The sequence below is a fragment of the Carassius gibelio genome, chromosome B18, assembly GCF_023724105.1.
Source record: "Carassius gibelio isolate Cgi1373 ecotype wild population from Czech Republic chromosome B18, carGib1.2-hapl.c, whole genome shotgun sequence".
Lineage (NCBI taxonomy): Eukaryota > Metazoa > Chordata > Actinopteri > Cypriniformes > Cyprinidae > Carassius > Carassius gibelio.
Window position 1 is genome coordinate 2976007 of NC_068413.1, and position 21492 is coordinate 2997498.

General features: G+C 36.5%; 1 protein-coding gene across 1 annotated transcript; it reads right to left on the reverse strand.

The window, feature by feature from the left end:
- Nucleotides 1-666: 666 nt before the first annotated feature.
- On the reverse strand, nucleotides 667-21143 carry LOC127977927 (zinc finger B-box domain-containing protein 1-like). Its single transcript, XM_052583158.1, has 9 exons — nucleotides 21082-21143; nucleotides 20591-20704; nucleotides 14464-14533; nucleotides 14195-14246; nucleotides 13183-13295; nucleotides 9725-9820; nucleotides 4922-5100; nucleotides 3644-3801; nucleotides 667-854 (listed from the first exon to the last, which is right to left on the reverse strand). Exons 1-9 carry the CDS (start codon nucleotides 21141-21143, stop codon nucleotides 667-669), a joined length of 1032 nt encoding a protein of 343 aa, XP_052439118.1.
- Between the last annotated feature and the right edge of the window lie 349 nt (nucleotides 21144-21492).

Here is a 21492-nt window from a genome sequence, read left to right on the forward strand (position 1 = left end):
ATGTTTCCCCATTCAATGAGATAGGAGCTGCACTTGAAAGACCAAAAGGCGACTTGACTTGCCTTAAAGGGATTTTGTCTAGAATCTGCACAGTCTTATTTTAGCATTATTTATTCACTACTACAGTCTTTGTTAATGCTTCAGCTTTTATTTAATTTTTTTCAGTTTTCATTTTAAATTTGGTTATTTTGTTATGTACTTTTGATATTTATTTGTTTTTGTTTCTTAGCTTTAATTTATTCTTAAATCATTTTCAGGTTTAGTCTTTTATTATTTTTAACATCAAATTATTTCAGTTAGTGGCCAAATTCTATTTTTTAGGTTTGGATTTATCATCTAATATGTATATTTTATTTTATTTTGGTATAATTTAAATACCTTCAATTACGTTTCTCTCACTTCATTGATTTTTTTAATTGAGGTTATCACAATGCATTATAGGCAGCTCACTAGGTTTGAGTGCCAGTGTGTTTGTTTAAAGAAGATTTCACAAAGTTAAAGCAATACCACAAGACTGCTTTGGGGCTAATTAGCTCAATAAATTCAGGTGACTCTACAGTGGCACAACTTAAAGGTGAGGCTGTGTAATTAGCAGCCATAAGTCATTAATTGATCTTAAATGGACTTTAATTGGGGCCTGGGTGGTAAATGAAGCTTGTAATGCTCTTATTCAATGTGTGTCTGTTCGGTTATAAAGTGCGAGGTGTCAAGCACTAACCTGCAGTGTTTTTTAAGGAGTTTCTCTATGTAGCTCAAAGTGTCCTCCTTGAACTCCACATGAATTAACTGCTGGAATCCTTTCTCTGTTTGTGTTTCCATCACAGGCACTGGAGAGAAAGAGAAACCAATCAAGTCTTCAGTCCAAACGGTGTGTGTACAGAACAGGAAAATACCCCTATTTACCTGCAGTGTATGTGCGGAATAGCAGTCGATCAGACACTTATAACCTGATTTCTTATTAGCTTTAAGCAAACCACTAAAGAAGTTATATTAAACACAGTCTCGTGAGACTAAATGAGAGAAATTAGGTGTATGGTGCAGAGTTCAAGCAGTACAGTACTCTAGACATAATTCAGTCTTTGTTTTGAGAGTTATTTTGCTGTATTGTGAGAATATAAAGAGAAGTTAGACTTCATTGCATTTGAAACCCCCTTAACACAGCAGTCATTATCACAGTGAGCACAAGCCAAGCAGCACTGCAGAGGGCAGGACTCCTGCTAGCCGAGTACAGAAAGGGAAGTGAGAGAGAGAGGAACAAACACAAGGAGTCTGACACATGATAAGGACTAACTTTAGTTTCTGAACAGCGGTCCTATTCAGCTTTAAACCCCAACAATACATTAAAGATATGTTTGGAAAAAACAGGCTAGCGTACTACTCTTAGCTGCAGTATATAATATGCAGAATGTGAATGGTATGTAATTACGTAAATAAGTAATGACTGTGTATGAAATACTGTACCTAATATGAACTTGTACATTTGGCACATTTTGATTAATTTCAATCATGAAAATTCTCAGAAAATGTTAGCGTGGTGATAGATATTACAATGTTAATGTACGTATTTGATCTCTGCAGTATAGATCTGCTACGCTGCTGCTGCTGGTTATTACTGTAGTTGTTGGTTATTGCTGCTGCTGCAAGCAAGTACAGGAACTTGCTACTGACAATGCATATGGTGGTACCGTGAGTATTTAAGACATACTGCTGCTGCACAAATGGCACATAAAATAACCAGTAGCAGATCTATAACAGGTGGATCTGGGGAAAGTGGAGGGTTTCAGAGAAACTCTGAAAGCGCGCTGCAGGAATCTCAAATAAATGCTAGCCAGTAAATGCATGGCAGTAAGCTCATTGGCAGCATATGCAGCATGAACCAATCAGCTTGTGCCAAGCCATTTAACTCTCTAGATATCATCAGTTATGTTAACAATGTGTCAGCCTTCACCATCTAGAGTATATACATATATATATATATATATATATAAAATGATTTTGACTGCAAATATTGTGTGGGAAAATTGATAGCTAGGTATTGATAGCTATTGATAGCTAAATATTTTCCAGCATCGTCAGCAGCAGCACCTCGCAGTTAAATATTAGCAGCAGTGAAGTGAGCCAGACAGCTATGCAGCAACATCAGTGATGATGATGAGGACAGAAAGATGAGCTGGTTCCACAGGCAGATCCAGATCCAAGTATGGAACATGAGAGGAGAGAGATTTACTTGCTAGGAATGATGTAAGGAAGTGATATTCAGGTTGCTACATTTTTAATGATTACAGTAATTAAAACAGCTAAACTTCAACATTTTAGCTGTAAAATGTCACATGCAGTAGCTAATATTAAGAAATATGTTGTGCTTTAACTTTTAAAAATGTTGGTAACGTTACAGTTAATGCTTACAAACTTTGAAGATTTGGAATACAGAAGTGACATTTGTAATGGTGTATTTTCATTTAGATGTGGTATTATTATTTGTGCAGTAAGATTAATTACTGCATAAATTAATTAAGATTATTAAGTAATACATTTATTTTAAGACAGCATGGAATAGATTGTATAATATGCTATTATAACAGCATATTATATAATCTATTCCATGCTATCTTGGAATAAAACCAGTTTTTTTTTTGTTTTTGTTTTTATCAATTCCATCATTTGTTTATTCAGGTTTAGCTTAGACCAATACCAGAGAAAGACACCCATTCCAGCTCAAAATCTAGTCAACATCAGTGCTATTTCTATCATTGGATGGTATAGTATCATGAGCCACAATTAAAGTCTTGTGACACTCATGCCTGGAGTCATTGTTGTCACCGAGTTTACGCGCGCCGGTTGATTTGGGCTGGGCCCAGTCAAAGTCCAGGGCCATTTTAGACCCAGTCCGTCCCTGACTATGAGTTATTATAAAACTAATGCATTTGTTTTAAAACAAAGTAGAAAATTAAGGTACTCACCTATTTTATGAAGTCTAGCAGCAAGCTCACATCTGATTAATCTAAGACATTTATTGTGAATCTGCCACTAATTAACTGCAAGTTCCCCTGATGTGGTGAGGCTGTGACATTTATCACTGCATAAAGTGCACTAAGCTGAATACTATTACCACACCACACTAGGTTTAGAATTGACTGTATGCATAGTATTTGATTTCAAACAGAGTACAGTGATTCTCTTAAAGGAGATCCTGAAGTCAAGTGCACGGAAACTTCAAGTCTGCTCTCATTTAGCAAACAAATATCCCACTGTTCTTGACTAATATCCCTAACAGATTGAATTTCTTGTGACCTGGCATCATCATTCAAGTTTCTGAGAACAGTTTCTCACTCATTGAGTCATATGTCGTCAAATCACGGAGGCATTTCTGCAAACCGCACGCAGTGGCTGGAAACACACACACACACACGGTGTCAACGAGCACATGTTTGTCATGCATATATGTAGTTACCTGGCAACCAATCAGCGGCCCTGTCATACTCGTGGCGTGTGTTATTTCAGTCAATGCCACATATGAGTGTGCTTTATTAGAGACTGTTTGTGTGTGTTCTGACAGCCTGCCAGAGAATATACGTGGCAGCTCACATGAACCTGACAGCATGTCACTTTATTACCGCGGTTTGACTGTAGCTCATCCACACACACTCCTCTCTCCACTCTTTCAGAGCCTCCTGGAAGGACCTGGCTGACTCCTCTCCATCAAAGCCTCCTCTCAGCAGAGAGCAGTCCTCTTCCTCAGCAGCCTCCTCATCCTCCACATCAACACCGTCATTCACGGACAACACCTGAGGCGAGACACGGAGAACACAATGAGAGTATGAGGAGGAGATGAAATTAAATGCAGCACATGGTCAAGTTTTCACACTCTACAGAGAGTTGCGAGCAGTCTCGTGTTCAAGTCTTTCAATGAATAAAATTTAATCTACCTAGAAACAGTATAAGAAAGAGAGAGGCCACTGTCTGTGAGATATCAATCAGTGATAAAGCTGGCTAGAAAGGGTTTTTTGGCAGGTGATAAATGTGTGGAGTAAAACTACATTTCCCATCATTCCCTGTGGAAGTACAAGAATGATAAAATCCATAATGCATGTGCATCTTTTGCTCTTCATTTCGTTAAAGAAATGTAAAAGCTTACAGTACGTTTTTTTTTTTTTTTTTTTAAAGGAAGTCATACTTTTATTCATCAAGGACCCATTAAATTGATCAAAAGTGGCAGTAAATACATTCGCAATGTTGCAAATATTTATATATATTTTTTAAATACTGTTCTTTTGAAAAATCCTGATAGGAATCCCGAAAAAAAATTATGATAATGGTTTCCACTGCACAACATTGTTTTTTAACATTGATAATAACTGAAAATGTTTCTTGAGCAGCAAATCAGCATATTATTATTATTATTTATTATTATTTTTTTTTTTTTTTGGAGGATCATGTGACACTGAAGACTGGAGTAATGATGCTGAAAATTCAGCTTCGATCACATAATCTATATTTTAAAACAGTTTAAAAACATTTAACTTTGATTACACTTATTTATGAAAATATACTGTATAATGTATCACATCATTATTAAGCATTGTACATAAAGGCATCAAGTGAAGTTTATTTTACAACTATTTTACTCTATTACATTTTTTGATGAAATAAATCCAGCTTTAGTCAGCAAAAGAAACTTGTTGTCTGTTGTTGTTATTGCTGTTTATCATACATACTATTTGTCTTGTTCTAATTCTCTTTATCACACAATATATCATCTTGTTTGCATTGTATTTTTAATTTATTAAATAAAAAGCTTATTATATTACTGTAACTTATTATAAAAGTACTTTTAAGGCTTCAATTTTATGTTGTAATGCACCTTATAATAAGGACTTGATGTACCACCCAAAACAATCGGTGACCCACTTGTGTCATGTGGTGTATTTGGTTATCAGACATGGGCTGAAGGCTCCTAGGAGCTGAGATTTTCTCTGTGGCTTCACTTTCATCAGCAGGTTTGTGGGATACACCTTGTGTATGTTGATTCTTCTCGCCGCTTACCTGCTGCTGGAGGCGGCCCAAAACATCCCGAGTGCTGACAGGGGTCTGGAGCTCTGCCTGGAGGACGAAGCATAGATTTCAATCAGACCTTTAATTCAAAGTGCACAAATGCATCCTGTTAATGATTCGGCTAATGTACTGATGCAACCGAATGAATGCAGACTCTTTATAGGTTAAACATTCATCCAAATCATTGAATGTATGTCCTGTGTTCAAAACAAGCTTGACTGAGAGCATCTGTGGCACGCTGCTGGTTCCAATGAAAATTTCATCAGTCAGTTCGGAGAACAATAAACGATCATGCAAATGGAAATGCATTGAAAATGGGACAAGTCTATGGGGCAGCAGGGTTAAATTAAAACTACAACCATTATAAACTGTTACTTTAAATAAAAGAATAACAATAATATAATAATAATAATAATAATACTATTTTATTTCAGCACTTTTTTATTTAGTTAAACATTTTAACTGTTAAATAGCTTAACAACTAAAACTAAAACTGAAATATAATTTAAAAAAAAAGATGGAATGAAGAAAAGCTTGATTAAATCACATAATTCACCCAGTAGCCAGTCGAATAGTTCCTCTTTATGACATTATGTCCTTAAGACAACATTTTTAGTGGCCATTATGGTGATCAGGGCTGCTGAACGACGCTTTCTCTTACCTCACCAGATAAGACCTAGACTATGTAGTGAACACATTTTTATTATGCATCCAAACTACAGTAAATATTAGCAAATTAATTAGTTTATCTCTGCATACCGATTTGCAGACAACAGAAAGGAATAGGAAACTATTAAAGGGAGAAGAAATGTGTGCAAATTTGAAAACAGAGATAAAAGAGAATGAATCGAAAGCAAATGGGGAAATGCTTCTTTGTCAAAGACAGACGAAGACAAACCAAGATTAAAAAGAACTAACCCGAGGACAAAAATATTAATATTTGTTCCCTTTTTCCCCCATGGAAGCAAATTAAACAGGATTAGGATGCATAAAGCTGCATCAGAGCCGAGCGTAGTAAAACACAATTCTCAGTTGCTTGCCAAGACTGCACACTCCCTTCAAACAGAGCGCAAAGTTGGGACTGCTTTCTCTTCCCCTGATTTTCTCTATCTTTCACTCAGTACACCTTCTTAGGTAGCATTTTAAAGGGGTTATATGAGGTTGCTAAAAAGAACATTATTTGGTGTATTTGGTGTAAGAAAATGTGTTTATGTGGTTTAGATTAAAAAAAAAAATAAAACATTATTTTCCATATACTGTAAGGTGTGCTCTAATTGGCCAGATATCTAGTGCATTGTGATTGGCCGAATGCCTCAAGCGTGTGATGGAAAAGTTATGCCCCTTGCCATACTGTGATGCATGTCTCAGTCAGAACACCGGCGCTACAAGAAAAAACAACAACAATAAAATCCTTTACAAACTAGCCATTTGTTGCATCCAGTGGGGACATAATTCCAGATTATAATGACTTATACTGTGTTTTTACACGTTGCATTGCAACAACAAACAACAAGCACTACTTGAGTCTAACCTGCTCAAAACTCGTGTTTGAATCATCAGTGGCAAATCCTTTACATATGAAAACGTATTTCCAGACTGTGAGTCAGGATGGTCGGCATTGTAGTCTTTTCTCCCAGGATCAGAAAACAGTCTATATATTTGGTTTGAACTGTTCTGGAACAGTGTTGTACATACAGCTGAAGCACTCATTTCTAGTTGTGTCCTCTTTTGGAAGGCAAAACAAAGTATTTTAGCTTTCACAACGAAACAGCGTCTCCACGACATACTGAAAGCAGAAATGGTTAGAAGTCAATATGTATTTATTCTTATTAGAGTACAATGTGGTTTGATTAACCAACACCTAGTTCTATTGGAATCAATTGTAAGATGCAGCTGAAATTAAAATGTTCTAAATAAGTGTCTACTTCAGTTTTTTCAGTTTAATTTAGGCTTAGATGCTTAGATGCAGATAATGTTGTAATTGATAACTATTTAAACCCAAACCCGTTTTTTAAAACCCATTTTAAAAAATACAAACAAAACAGTTAAGGGTAGCCATTGACTTCCATTGTATTTTCTTCTCTACTATGGAAGTCAATGGCTACCCTCAAATGTTTGGTTACCAACATTCTTCAAAATATATTTTTAACAGAAGAAAGACACTCTTACAGGTTTGGAATAACGTGGTGATTAAACAATGACAAGATTTTTCTTTCTTTTTTTTTTTTTTTCTTTTTTTTTGGGGGGGGGGGAAACTATAACTATACAGCAAGGAATCATTGGGTTTATGAATAGAGCCTATATGGGTTCTTCTGTTTCTCCTCCATCTGGTCTTGCATGCTTGTGTTTGTGTAACTCCTTGTTGTGAGTGTCACACAGGGCAGAAGGACGTTTGGTGGTGCACGTGCCACCTACACTGCTGCATTATGAGATGTAAACATGAGCACAGATGTGAAAGGTTTATGTGGGTCACCCAAGGTCATGTTCTCAGTAGAAGAGCCAATCTCAGCATACCTGTAGTATGTTATAACTGAAGCACCTCAAACACTACAGTCGACATGGACACACACATGATGACACCTATACATATTTGTATGCCTATGTGGCGTGCTTTTGGTCATGGGATCATGGAGAGGTGTTCTCCCTGTATGCCCTGGGGTTAGCGCTTAGCTTGCCTTGCGATGGAGACCATAATGAGCTGATTTCTCCCAGTTGACTCAATGCAGTCTGAACAACTCAAATTAAATGTGGACTAAAAGATTAAAAATGCATTTTACAATATAAATGCACAGCTAACTAAATATCAATTAACCCACAACAGTAAAGTTTAGAAGAAGTCTCTTTTGCTCACCAAGGCTGCATTTATTCGACCAAAAATACAGTAAAAACAGGAACACTGTGAAATATTTGTAGAATTAAAAATAACTGTTTTCTATTGTGATATATTTTCAAATGTAATTTATTCCTGTAATGCAAAGCTGAATTTTCAGCATCATTACTTCAGTCTCTAGTGTCACATGATCCTTCAGAAATCATTCTAATATGCTGAATGGAAAGTTTAGGGTAAGAACACTTATTCAGCAATGGTGCATTAAACTGATGTTAAAGCCATTACTGTACTGTATATGTTTTTTTTTTTTTCTTGGACGAAATCTACTAATTACAGTTGTACATAGTTAGGTACACAGAAGGTAATTAGTGTCATCTTTCATTTTGTTACCAATTAAGTGACTGTAGTTCAGAGTGATACTATAAAAGTAAAATCATGTAAAGCTAAGAGGTAATTTAATGAGCACAGTTATTTTTACATACAATTAATTTAATGGGAACAAAGTGAAATGAAGAAAACCAAATATATATATATATATATATATATATATATATATATATATATATATATATATATATATATATATATACATATATATATATATTATGCTGCTTACTTGTAGTATTGGCTAAGGCAAGCATGAATTACTCATATTGAAAATCCCTAAAAAAAAAAAAAAAAAGCAGTAACCCATCCTAAATGTGTATAAAACCTCAAATCATGCTGGTATTTGAGAAGAAGGGTCAGGTAATATAAAGATATGTATATATATATATATATATATATATATATATATATATATATATATACACACACACACACACACACACACACACACACACACACACACAGTGCCTTGCAAAAGTATTCAGACCCCCTCATTCATTTCATGTTTTATGTTGCTGCCTTATGTTAAACTGCTTTAAATATTTCCCCCCACATCAATCTACAGTCCATACACCATAATGGCACAGCAAAAACATTTTTAACATAATTAAAAAAATAAATAAGTTCAATAATTCCATTGCATAAGCATACAAACCCTTATCTGAGACAGATGAAATCCAGCTCATGAGCATTCATAATGATTGTAGATGTTACTTTAAGTGGAGTTATCTTGTGGCAAATTCAATTGAATGAGTATGATTTGGAAATGTACACACCTCTAAATAAAATGTCAAGCTAGGTAGGCGTGGCTTAAGCAACCAGCTCCCCCCTTTTTGCCCATTTGCCCATTAGCAACACAAGGTTGTGGGATCAATTCCCAGGGAACACATGTTAAGTAAAAAATGTTAGCCTGAATGCACTGTAAGTTGCTTCGGATAAATGTGTCTGCTAAATGCATAAATGAAATTAAATATATATTAATTACAGCGAAGAAGGGACCAAAATCCAGAATATCACAAAGACTTTTTCACCTTTTCAACCTGACTGCAGACTGTCGACAGGACTGTTATGGTCCTTACAAAAACCCCTCCTCAGGCACTGATGGTCCGATCCGGTGCGATGACGGATGTATTGACCGTCTGATAACGGGTTCAATCAAACACCTCACCACAGAGCCACTCAAGTCTCTAAAACAAACTCCAGCTGACAGGAGCAAGTGTGTGTGTGAACACTGTTTATGTTACTGCTCTCTAAACCTGGGAACAGGTGTGTGTAATCAGAGTTGGGTTAGAGTGAGCAGATTGTCACTAATGGTGAACAGCTCTCTACATTTCTGAGAAATGGCATGGAGGAGGAAGACTGAATTCTGGAGGTTTGTGCCAGGCGCTGCTGCGGGCGTGTGTAGGTGTGTGTGTTTGTGTGGGACACACGGAGGATATCAGAACACCTCCTCACCTGTGCAGGAACCATACGATGGCCCTTCAGTGCCCCCTTCTGGTGGAATCTGACGAAGCAGCCCACACAAGAATCCTCTCCGCATTCTGCACATATCTGAAACAGATCAAAAACAATTAAATAAATTCAGCATATATACAGCAAGGCATATTCACCCAAAAAACTTTAATATCAGCAATATATATTTAAATATCTTGCACTTTTTGCTCAACACGATACATATTAATATGGAGAGAAGGGAGTTGCATGTATCTTAAGGGAGCTCATTATTTTGTTACCAATTGTAAATGAGTGTGGAGGGCGATAGGAGAGCCCGTTTGATGGACAGATGTGTAGAAAGACAGACAGCACAGCAGCACAGGAATTTAAAGGAAGGTCTATCAAACCCGCAGCTGAAGAGCCACTTGTAAATGAATCCAGCCTCCTGTTTTGATTAATTCTTTCTGAACGTCTGCATGTCTTCTCTGTAGGATGATGCAGCACTTCAGCTTGAGAGACGCATGATGCTTGGAAGAGTTTGTATTTCTAAGAGCAGACTTTGGATAGGTTTGGAATAATATTTCTGTCTATATGTATGTTTGCATTGAATATCCATTTAGCCTCTGACATTTGCCAAAATGTGGATGCAAACACACTGCATGCATACTGTATACCACAATGCAGTGTGCCCTACTTGACCTTTTTTGTTTTTACCAGCATGACAAATGAACCAGAAGCTTCCTTTTTCCTTATCAGACTTTAAACAAAAGTAAACATTAAACAACAACAATGCAGAATGCTATAGTCTGTTTTATGTTAACTAATACTAAAACTGAGTGGATTTTACTAAAGCTTAAAAATAAAAAAATAAGAATAAACGAAAGCTAAATAGAAATATATAAAATGAATACAAATTAGCAAAGCACACAAAATGATAACTAAATATTAGATAACTAAACATACTCTAGCATACAACTTATAATATTTCTGCCAGATAAAGATAAACAAGATTCAGGTGGTATGCTCTTCTGAGTTCAGTCATAGTTTCACACTTTGCAACTTTATTTGCCTATAGGTCATGTGACCAGTCATAATTTGTTTTGTTTACATGCCATTCGAGGAACAGTTTATCTAAAGTTGTAAGCACCAACTCATTCAAATGAGATCTGTCCAAATGTTTACTATTCTTCATACATAACAGACAGTTACAGATAAATACACAAAGCAGAATATACAAGTCTGCTCGTGGATGTCTGGTTTCTAGCTTACTTAGCTGACTACTGGAAGTCAGTCATGAGAACAATATGCATGATTTAAAAGCATGATGTCTGAAAGTACTGTATATTTCACACACTATTCAAAAATAAGTAGGCTGGCAGTATCCAGTGTATTCTAGGCTTTTTGCAGTAAACATTATAGTAAACTCTATCCTGAACAAAACAACAGCTTTCAGCTCAACTTTAGCTCATGTGGCTTCCTCTAGGGGTGTGTGAGTGAGCACGGAGGAAATCCTTAGGAAAACTTGGCTCTGCACATCCGTAAATACACTGAGACAGACACACACACACACACACTGAACATTCGCTTTAACACACTTGCTGTCTTTGACAGCCAAATGCCGATAGGTATTTCCACAGGTACATTTCCCCTCGAGACTGTCTGTCTCAAAGCACTCAAGTCCCCTCCCTCACACACACACACACACACACACACTCGAGCAGCACATGAAAAAGTCCCAAATCTCCCAAGGGTGACAGGGTCCCCTTTAATACGGCCACACAAACACACACACACAGACTCACGGTGAATAAAGAAAAGGGTAAATACTGCTCTGTGCTGCTCTGTGAATCTACAACTGTGCCCATTACTGGCTCCTTTAATGGCCACATAAAAAAGGTCTCATTTCAGCACGACACCGCTAAAATAAATTACAGTAGTGGCATTGTTCCCAAACTGATTTTTAAGAGGGCTTCCGGACTACAGAATCTGCAGTTCATGTCTTCTTCGCTGTCGGATGAGTAGGAATATATTTGCAGCACTGCATTTAGCAGCAGTTCAATCTACGGCTGCCAGTCATAGCTCAGAGTAAAAAGTGGGATCTTACTGTTGGGAGCTAAGGGAGCTCTTTTATTCGAACTGATGGAGGATAACAAACCCTTGTGTCATGCACTTTAGTCTTGAAGAGCCAGACTTTGACTATTGGTATGAAGTCGGGTTCATACTCCAGAGGTTGAGAAAACTGATTGACCAATATGACTGACCAGGGATGGGTTTATATAAAGTTCATGGTACCACTATATTAGAGCAGTGTGAGAAAAAAAATATATAAATGAAGTTTAATGGAAGTCTTGTGCAGAAAAATCTGTATAAATGGTTGTATGTGCAGAAATTATACATTTATGTATATAAAAAAATTGATTATACTGTTGCTCAAGGATATCTTGTTTACTTGCTACACAGTTGCTCAAAGAAAACTACTGCATGTCTTTTAATGTTGAAGCACCCTGAACTTCTGCAAATACTCTGATTAGCTTCCCCAAAAACACACATACAAAAAAGTTTAAAGTTAAGGGTTCAGTAACAAGTTTTTGGAAAGCAATTCTTGCTTTTATTCAGCAAGAGTGCATAAATTGATCACAAAAGTGACAGTAAATTCAAGTTCTTTCATGAAACTCTAGATGGCGCAGGTTGATGGGTTCTTAAAGTAACTGATGATATTCACAGCCTTAAACAAAGGCCGATTGGTTCATGTTTAAAATTAAATGGCTGATTAGCATTCACTTGAGCATTTTGCAGAAGGCTTTCAGAGTTCCTTCTGAAACCCTCCACCTTCCCCAGATCCACCTGTATAGATCTGCTACGGGTTATTTTATATGTCTGCTAAATGACTAAATGTAAATGTAATGTAAATAACTAGCAGCAATGAAGCAGCAGCGTAGCAGACCTCTTCAACCAAGACCACATACAATAACACTGTAATATCCATTACCATGCTAAAATCTCCTGAGAGTTGGTAGAAATGCTTTTCTTTTGAACTTCCTATTGAAAAATGTTCACGGTTTCCACAGAAATATTAAGCAACACAACTGTTTTCAACACTGATAATAAGAATTGTTTCTTGAGCAGCAAATCAGCATATCAGAATGATTTCTGAAGGATCATGTGAAACTGAAGACTGAAGTAATGATGCTGAAAATACAGCTTTGTGTCACAGAAATACATTTCATTTTAAAAATGCATACAAATAAAAACACTGTTATTTTGAATAGCAATAATATCACAATATAACTGATTTTACTGTATTTTTTATCAAATAAATGCAACCTTAATGAGCAATAGAGAGTTTCAAACACACTGAAAAATGATACCAACCTCTTTTTAGGGGTAGTGTATACCCGCGATGCATGATGAATGAAAGGGATGGACAGTTTGGAATTAAGAGTAGCTCTGTTCACACAACAGAAAGGATGAAAACTCACCAGTCCAGACAGTTGAACTTCACACTGTCCACAGACTTTTCCCCTCAGGTTGAGCTTCCTGTTAGTGCCATGTTCCTTGGCGGCAGGTTCCAGTATTACCTGCTTCTGCACTGCTGCGGTTATACAAACACACACACACACACACACACAATTCAGAACTCAGAACTTCTCCACATTTAGTGAGCTACCTCATCATATGACTGATTAGGAATGTTTTCCATTGGGAGCGACTCTTTTAATTGTTCATCATGTGCATCACACAAATATTACTCAACCTGTGAGAATAATCTAACAGCCATGGTAGACTCCAACAGAGCTGGTCCATAGATAATGACTTAATATGGGAGCATATCTAGACTACTGTTCATTAGTTTAATTCTGGGAACAGAAGATCCTTTGTCATGAGTTTATTACGTGCCATATAAATCTGGGGAAGACAAAACCCTGCATGAATATTTAAAAAAAAACAAATATGGTAAAAAAAAAAATATATATAGAGTTTTTTAATTAGATGGAGCTAAATAAATTTAGTTATTTTTCTTAATACATTAGCAAATAATGTTATTTTCTTGGACAAATCAATGGACAAACCTCACTCTAGTTTGTCTAATTTATATTTAAAACAAGAACAATTTTCCAATGGGGTATAATCAGAAATAATAATAATAATTCAATAGATGCTTTTTCTACTCAAATACATTTATCTTGTTATGTGAATGTTTACTGGCAAATAAGTAAACAATAATGATCAAGAAAATGACTTTTTCTGTGACAGATACAGTACATGTTAGATAGCATAATTAAGGCATCACAAGATTTAAGTAAAAAAAAAAAAGGATAGTTAGCTTACTAGAGTTTGGAAAAGAGTTAAAGACTATTTTGATTTGCACCATCCTGAAATTCTAACAGAAAAAGAGCTAAGATTTTACTTGTGTTGAATTTGAGTAAAAAAAAAAAAAAAGGAGTTCAAAACAAGTCAGGCAAAACACATCTCCGATTCCGGCCCACCCACCTGGCACAAGCTCGTCCTTCAGCACTCTAATCTTCATCTTGCCCGGAGAGAGCTGCCCGAAACAACATATTTCAAACATCACATTATCACCAAAACCACGGTGAACCATTCATGCAGTTCATTCTAAAAGTGTGTCCAAGGTTTTGGACCATCCCTGGCACGAATGAAGGACAAGTCGGCCAGACTGAGACTGGATATTTTAAACAGATAAACTGGCTGACTTTTTTTGTGTGTATATCAGCATGAAATGATGATGTCTGGTGAGTTGCGTCCTCCTTGTTCGTCTTGGCACTCTGAATCCTGGGCTGTGCTGAACGCCAGTAAGAAGCTTTCATCCTCCTGTGAGGAATTATCACAGAAAGTTAATCAGTTCAGCACAAAACTGCAACAAGTTGTAGTAGCCAATGGCGTGAATCATTTACTTTATAAAAATAAAACTCACCTTAAGTATTAAAATCTAGTGCATAACTCATGGTTAACTTTTAATTAAGCACATATCACATAATGCAAAAACAAACACAGACAGTACATGAAAGCTTTTGCCTTACATAATCCACACAGATAGACAGACGGAGGTCGACTTCATTTGTTTTCTGATTTGTTGTTTTGGTTGCCACATCAAATCAACAGTCTAAATAATTCACGGCGTGATTGCGGGGGATGCCGTTTGTTTAGAGTGGGCTGTCATGTTGGCGTAAAGCCGCAAGCTTGAGTGTGTTCAAAGGATGGAAATGTATGTTATGTGTGTCTGCCTGAATGATATAATTTTGCGAGAAGTAAATAGGTTACCGTGCTTTTGAAATGTCTCTTTTTCTTAAGTCGGTCATAAAAGTGTTTGGATAGCCGCCTGAAAAAAATAATCATTCAGGAATGAGATCAAATCATACCAAATTCCCAGAGGAATATTTAGTTGGTGACAGGTCATGTGAATTTACCAGTGAAACGCTTCAGCTCAGTATGTTCACATAAAAACAGGTCCATATGCCCAGAGGAAGCAGGGTATACACTCGAGTTTTTATTAATTACTAATTTACTAATTTGTCAAAGCAACATACCATATACTAATTAGAGACAGCCCCCTTGGAACCTTGTTAAGGTAAAGTCTCTTATTGCAGTACATGACAGTGAAGCTTATTTAAATAATCAAGTCAGAACTATAAAGTGGCCCCAAAAGTGTCCAGACATTTAAGCCACACTTACAATGGAGTGCTACAGGAGTTATTTATTATTTTGTTTAAATGTTCACGGTTGGTAGGAGTTTTAAAAGTCTTTTTTACTCACAAAATCTGGATTTTATTTATTTAGTAAATATACATTAAAACACTAATATTGTGAAATATTATTAGAATTTATTTATTCACTGAATATTTATTAAAATGTGGTTTATTCCTCTGATACAAAGCTGTATTTTCAGCATCATTACTCCAGTCTTCAGTGTCACATGATCCTTCAGAAATCATTCATATATGCTGCTCAAGAAAAATGTCCTAACCTTTCTTGTTTTTTTATTTATTTATTTATTTTATTTGTATTCATTTTTTGTGAAAACCATGATAAATTTTTTTCAGCATTTTGATTAGAAAATGTAAAAGAAAAGCATTTATTTTTAATTATTTTTCTGTAACAATAATAGGTTTACTGTCACTTTATATCAATTTAATGCATTGTTGCTGGATAAAAGTATTATTTTCTTCTTCTTTTTTTAATCTAGCCATATTTTCTTTAAAAAAAAAATCTAACTAAAATATATATACATATATATTTAACAGACTGTTATCTTCTGCCATGCAAAAATAATAACTCTAATCACTCAGAAAAGTAATACTTTAATACTTGGGGTTAGGGAATTTGTTTAAATATCTAACCATAATTATAAGCAACAGGAAAGTCATGAATAGATCAAACTAAAAATACACAGCTCAGCAGCTCCACTAAAATCTCATATTATAAAAAGTGAGAAAGTCAGAGACTTTGGACGGGCCAGCAGAGAGAGAGGACACTCCCTCTGCATGCTGTCCACTCTCATTAAGGGCTGTTTATGTGCTGGCCTTTATCAGTCTGATGGAGACGGGCGTTTGGGACGGGGATTAACCATGCTCAAGCCTGCCTGTCAGCATTATGGGGAAGCGCGCAGGCAACGTGGCAGTTGTGCAAACAACTGGCGGATTACCATCATGCACACACTGGGTGCCAACCAACAAGACAAACACTTATCTCCTGTCAGGGTCACAGACATCAGACTCTTCTGCTACTCGAGTTCATGGTGTGGCAGCAGTGGGACAGGTGAGAGGTTACACTATTGCACATTTAACCTGGTGTTAAATCAGATTTCAGAATGATAAAAACTCTGGATGTGCAAGTCTTCTCAATAAATGAACATCATTTTCAACATCATAATGAACTATTTATGGACAGTTTTACAATTTAAAATAAATATTTTCTATGGAAGCTTAATTGTTTCGGCCAGATACAAAAAAAAAAAAAGTTATAACCTTCTTGTTCATTTAATATTTAATCCCTTCCAAGAAATAAACTCAGAACTCCATACATCAATTGAGAATTGCAAGATATAAACACAATTCTCTAAAACAAGTCATCATTTTGCGATAAAACAAAAAAACTGAAACGTTTTCTCAGAATTGCAAGTGTATATCTCACAATTTCTTAGAAAATTCTGAGAAAAAAGAAAAACTGTGAATTGTGAGATTGCAATTACCTTTTTAATTAATTATGTGGCAGAAATGGGCTTCCATAGTTTTCTGTTCTATATTTTATTGTTTATATTTTAAATTGTCTTTTATTCCTGTGATCAAAGCTGAATTTTCTGCATCGTTACTCCAGTCTTCAGTGTCACATGATCTTCAGAAGTCATTCTAATATGTTGATTTGCTGATTTTTTTCTGTCCAGCTCTGTAGAGACAAGCAACAACAAAGTACGCAAAGAAACTACAAGTTTATTGCAGCACTCCACTTTTTGAGTACAGTTCACCGAGCATAAGGCCAATCTACTCTTATGAATTCACCTGTGGCCCTTTAGTCCTCTGCCTTCACTACAATAAACAGCGAGCAGGTTGAGCATGGAGGAAGATAACATCAACCATTCCCAGCACGGCACCAGCAACAGAAGTTGTGCTTTGATTAATGGTCGCCGATAAGAGCTAATCTAAAACAGTTTTATTTAAAAACGTCTGTAGGGAGGCAATCGTAAATTTAGTTATGGTACCACTTACATCCCTTAATATGACAGTTCCGGTATGCGCAGATCTCGCAGACATCTTGTCTAGAGCTGCATTCTCCCTGTATTCATTCATCTGATTATGGCGAAGTGCTGCCTTATGTTATTGATACAGGTGCAACTGGTGCCGTGCATCCCCCATGAAGAAATCCCAGGAATAGCTTCATGCTATAGTCTCCGATTGGCTTTCCGCCTCACTGATATATCCGGGGACAGATATTTTAAAATTACGGATAAGTTTATGCTATCTCAACATTATTCATCCTGACCGACTGTATGTATATGTTTGCATTTGTTGGGAAGTTTATATGGGAATATGATGTATTCACTGCATCTACCCCATTACCGTAATGTTTCCCTCCCCTGCTGAGTTATGAGCTTATATGTAAGCCTAAAACGGCCGCCACTATAAATTCATGAGGTGGACCTACACAGGTCACATTTTAGTGTTATTAATGAAGAGCTGAAGGAATGGCGCCGGGAAGAGAAAGAGAGAGAGACATCAAATTAATAACTACTGATGTTATTTTTTCCTATTCTTTCATTTTGACAGAAAACTAATTTCCTGCCTTCCTCGTTTAGGCATAGGGTCCCACTTAATCTGAATTTGTTTGGGAGAAATGGGAAGACAAGCACGGTGGTGCGGTAAGAGCAGATAACACCAGATCGCTCTGAAGTCAATCCATCAGCCGAGATTACCTGCAGGAGCTGCATACTCCATGTGACAATCAGATTGTAAAACTAATGGCACCTCTGTCACTCCATTTCCACTTCTTCTCTACCTTCTTCTATACTTGCATGCCTTTTCCTCTCACGTTGTCTGAAGTGTCAAAGGGTACTTTCACACCACAAGTTGGCCGTTGTTCACACAACGTTTTTAATGTAACCATATCAGAGACAGGTCTTAAAAGAACTATTCACCCAAAAATGACAGTTTGCTGAAAATTGAGTCACCCTCAGGCCATCCAAGACATAAAATTGTTTAGAACTGTTCCGGACCTTCTCATTTATAAACAATGCTTGTTCTGTGCATATTTCTCTCCTGTTTCAGATTAGATTTGTTTATTTACTGGAAAAAGCAATGTCATGGATAAGGGACTAGTATTTTAGCTGGAAGTGATAGTTTAAAGGTAAACATGTCTTATGGTGAATCTGTTTCTTAAAAACATGCATCTTTTCACAAGATGTTAAAGGGATACTTCACCCACAAATTAAAATTTGATGTTTATCTGTTTACCCCCAGGGCATCCAAGATGTTCAAGTCAAACCGTTGCAGTCTATCAATATTATAATGTGCATGGGAATCATTGCTAAAACATACGCAAACAAATCCAAATTAAATCCTGCGGCTCTTGACGACACATTGATGTGTAAAGACACAAAACAATCGTTCTGTGCAAGAAACGGAACAGTATTGATATTGTTTGTTTTTTTTACCTCTGATTCACGCAATGTCCGAACTGTTAGGACTCTTCTTCGTGATGAGTCTTCTTCATCTTCTTCTTGCTTTATGGCAGATCGCAGATTTATAAGTGCATTAACGCCACCTATTTCTCAATTGGACCACTGACACTCTATCTAAAAGCTCAGTTAGGAGTGTCAATGGTCCACTTGAGATATATTGGCGGTAATGCACTTATATGTCTGCGAACCGCCATAAAGTGAGACGAAGAAGACGCCTCACGCACCTGCTTCAGAACGTGCTCGGGAGAGTCCTAACAGTTCGGACATTGCGTGAAACAGAGGTAAAAAACTATACAAATACTGTTCAGTTTCTTGCACAGATTGGTCGTTTTGTGTCTTTAAACATCAGTCTATCATCATGAGCTCCAGGGTTTAATTTGGTTTTGGTATGTCTTTTTTTGTTTTGTTTTATTGTATGTTTTAGTCGTGATTCCCATCCACTTACATTTTAAGAGTGATAGACTGCAACGGTTTGACTTAAAAATCTTGGTTTATGTTCTAAAGAATAAACAAAGTCACCTACACCTTAGATCCCCTGGGGGTAGATAAACATCAGATTTACATTTTTGGGTTAACTATCCCTTTAATAAAGGCCTGGAGTCATGTGAATTACTTGTGGATGTTGGATGTGGATATTGTGATGTTTTTTATTAGCTGCTTGGTCTCGCATTCGGCACCCATTCACTGCAGTGGAATTTCTTCAAATCGGTTCCCATGAAGAAACAAACTCATCTATATCTACAGCTGGCCTGAGGGTGAGTACATTTTTGGGTGAACTATTCCTTTACTAACCCACATGTTTTCATCAGTCAAAAGCGAAATTCTAAGGAACAGAACAAAACTGTATGGATGTGTAGTAGACAGAAACTGAATACAGATGGTGTCTTTGAGAACTTTATGTTGTCTTTGGAGACCTTTAACTATATGTCAGTGTCTTTCTGCAAGGCTGAGGTGACCCACACCCTTGAGAAAGCACAGATGCACTGGATTTGATTGACACTGGCATTTCTATGATGAATGTCAAGTTAGATTAATGTATATATACAAAGTCATATGAAAGTGTTTACAAAGTATAAAAGTGATTCAAACAGGAAATGAAAATAGCAGATCCAATGTGATTTTGCTGTTCAAGTTCATATTTAAACATAAATTTGTGTAACTTTAAAATGACATCTTATTTTTGAGTTACAATTTAGAAAAGAGGGCCTTCAATGCAACGATAGTCACTTTGGAGAAAAATCTGCAAAATATATGAATGTAAATGTATGTTATTTGAGGAATTGTGTGATATGGACTACTTTTATGGAGATTTTTGTTGTTGTTGTTGTTTGGAGTTTGACAGCCATAGCTACTTTAAACTGTCATAGTATGGAGGAAAACTCAAGAAAAAATGCAGGTTGAATACAGGTTTTGGAAGGGTGAAAAAAACATGGACAGAATTTTAATTTGAGATGAATTATTTGTTGAAATTCTTCTGTCTTAGCCTCCACACCTTCCCTCACAGTCTCTCATTCTCTTTCTTTCAATTGCTATCTCTTCCTACGTTTTTCATTCTATTCATTGCCTTTTCATTGTTTACATTTCCTCTTTTATCTCAACGCTCTCTGTCACAGTCATTGTTTGGCTCGTTAATTTATTCATCTACTCACTCATTCATTAATTCAACAAGCTGGCCCTCCCTTCCCTGTTTCACTCACTCCCTCTCCTCTTTCTCCTGGTTCATACACTGTCTGAGCTCCTCCAGTCTGCTCTCCATCTCCTTGGCATGTTGATCCAGCTGCACTGTTTCCATACGCAGTTCCCAGAGATTCCTGGAGGGAAAAATACACATAAATATAATTTTTACATACTATGGGCCCTATTAAGTGTAAAGCGCAGGACGCAGGTAGCCCAAATCCACTTTTGCTATTTTAACAACGGGAAAACAGTCTGTGCGCTGAGGTGCATTTTTGGAATGGGTTGTCCCTATTCTCTTAATAAGTAATGGGCGTAACGTTCAATAAACCAATCAGAGTGTCATCTCCCATTCCCTTTAAGAGTGAGATGCGCTTTAGTTATTCTGCTAAAATTAATAGACTACTCTAAACATTTGGCGCACCCCACCATTTGCAAAAGCTACGTGTAACATGCTAATAATGTGAAAAATCTGAAGCGTGAAAAGAAACTCAAGGGAACAGACTGCTCAAACCTGACATTTAACTTCATTGACTTGGGCTTGCTGGGAAGTACCACAAAGTTGTTTAAATTCATGGTGCTCTCTGATCAGACTGAAAGCTTCACAGGCTGTAATTTCCACTGAAGTGTCATGAGAAAATAGAGTTCTGAGTGAGAAACGCACAGCACACAATAGGGACAATTTCACTGAATTAACCTATAAAGCGACCAATGAAAGGAATAACAGCAGAAAAGTTTGACAAAAAAGACAAAGGAGCAAGGTTATAAGATCATGGTACTGAATGATTAGCATATTTAAGTATATAGGCTACCATGGTATTTTCATGGTAAGTTACTCCAATGCACTTACTGTGTAAGGTTACCACCATAGTAGTGCCATTTACATTTGAGATAAAATACCAGGGCATTGCATGGTACTCAAATA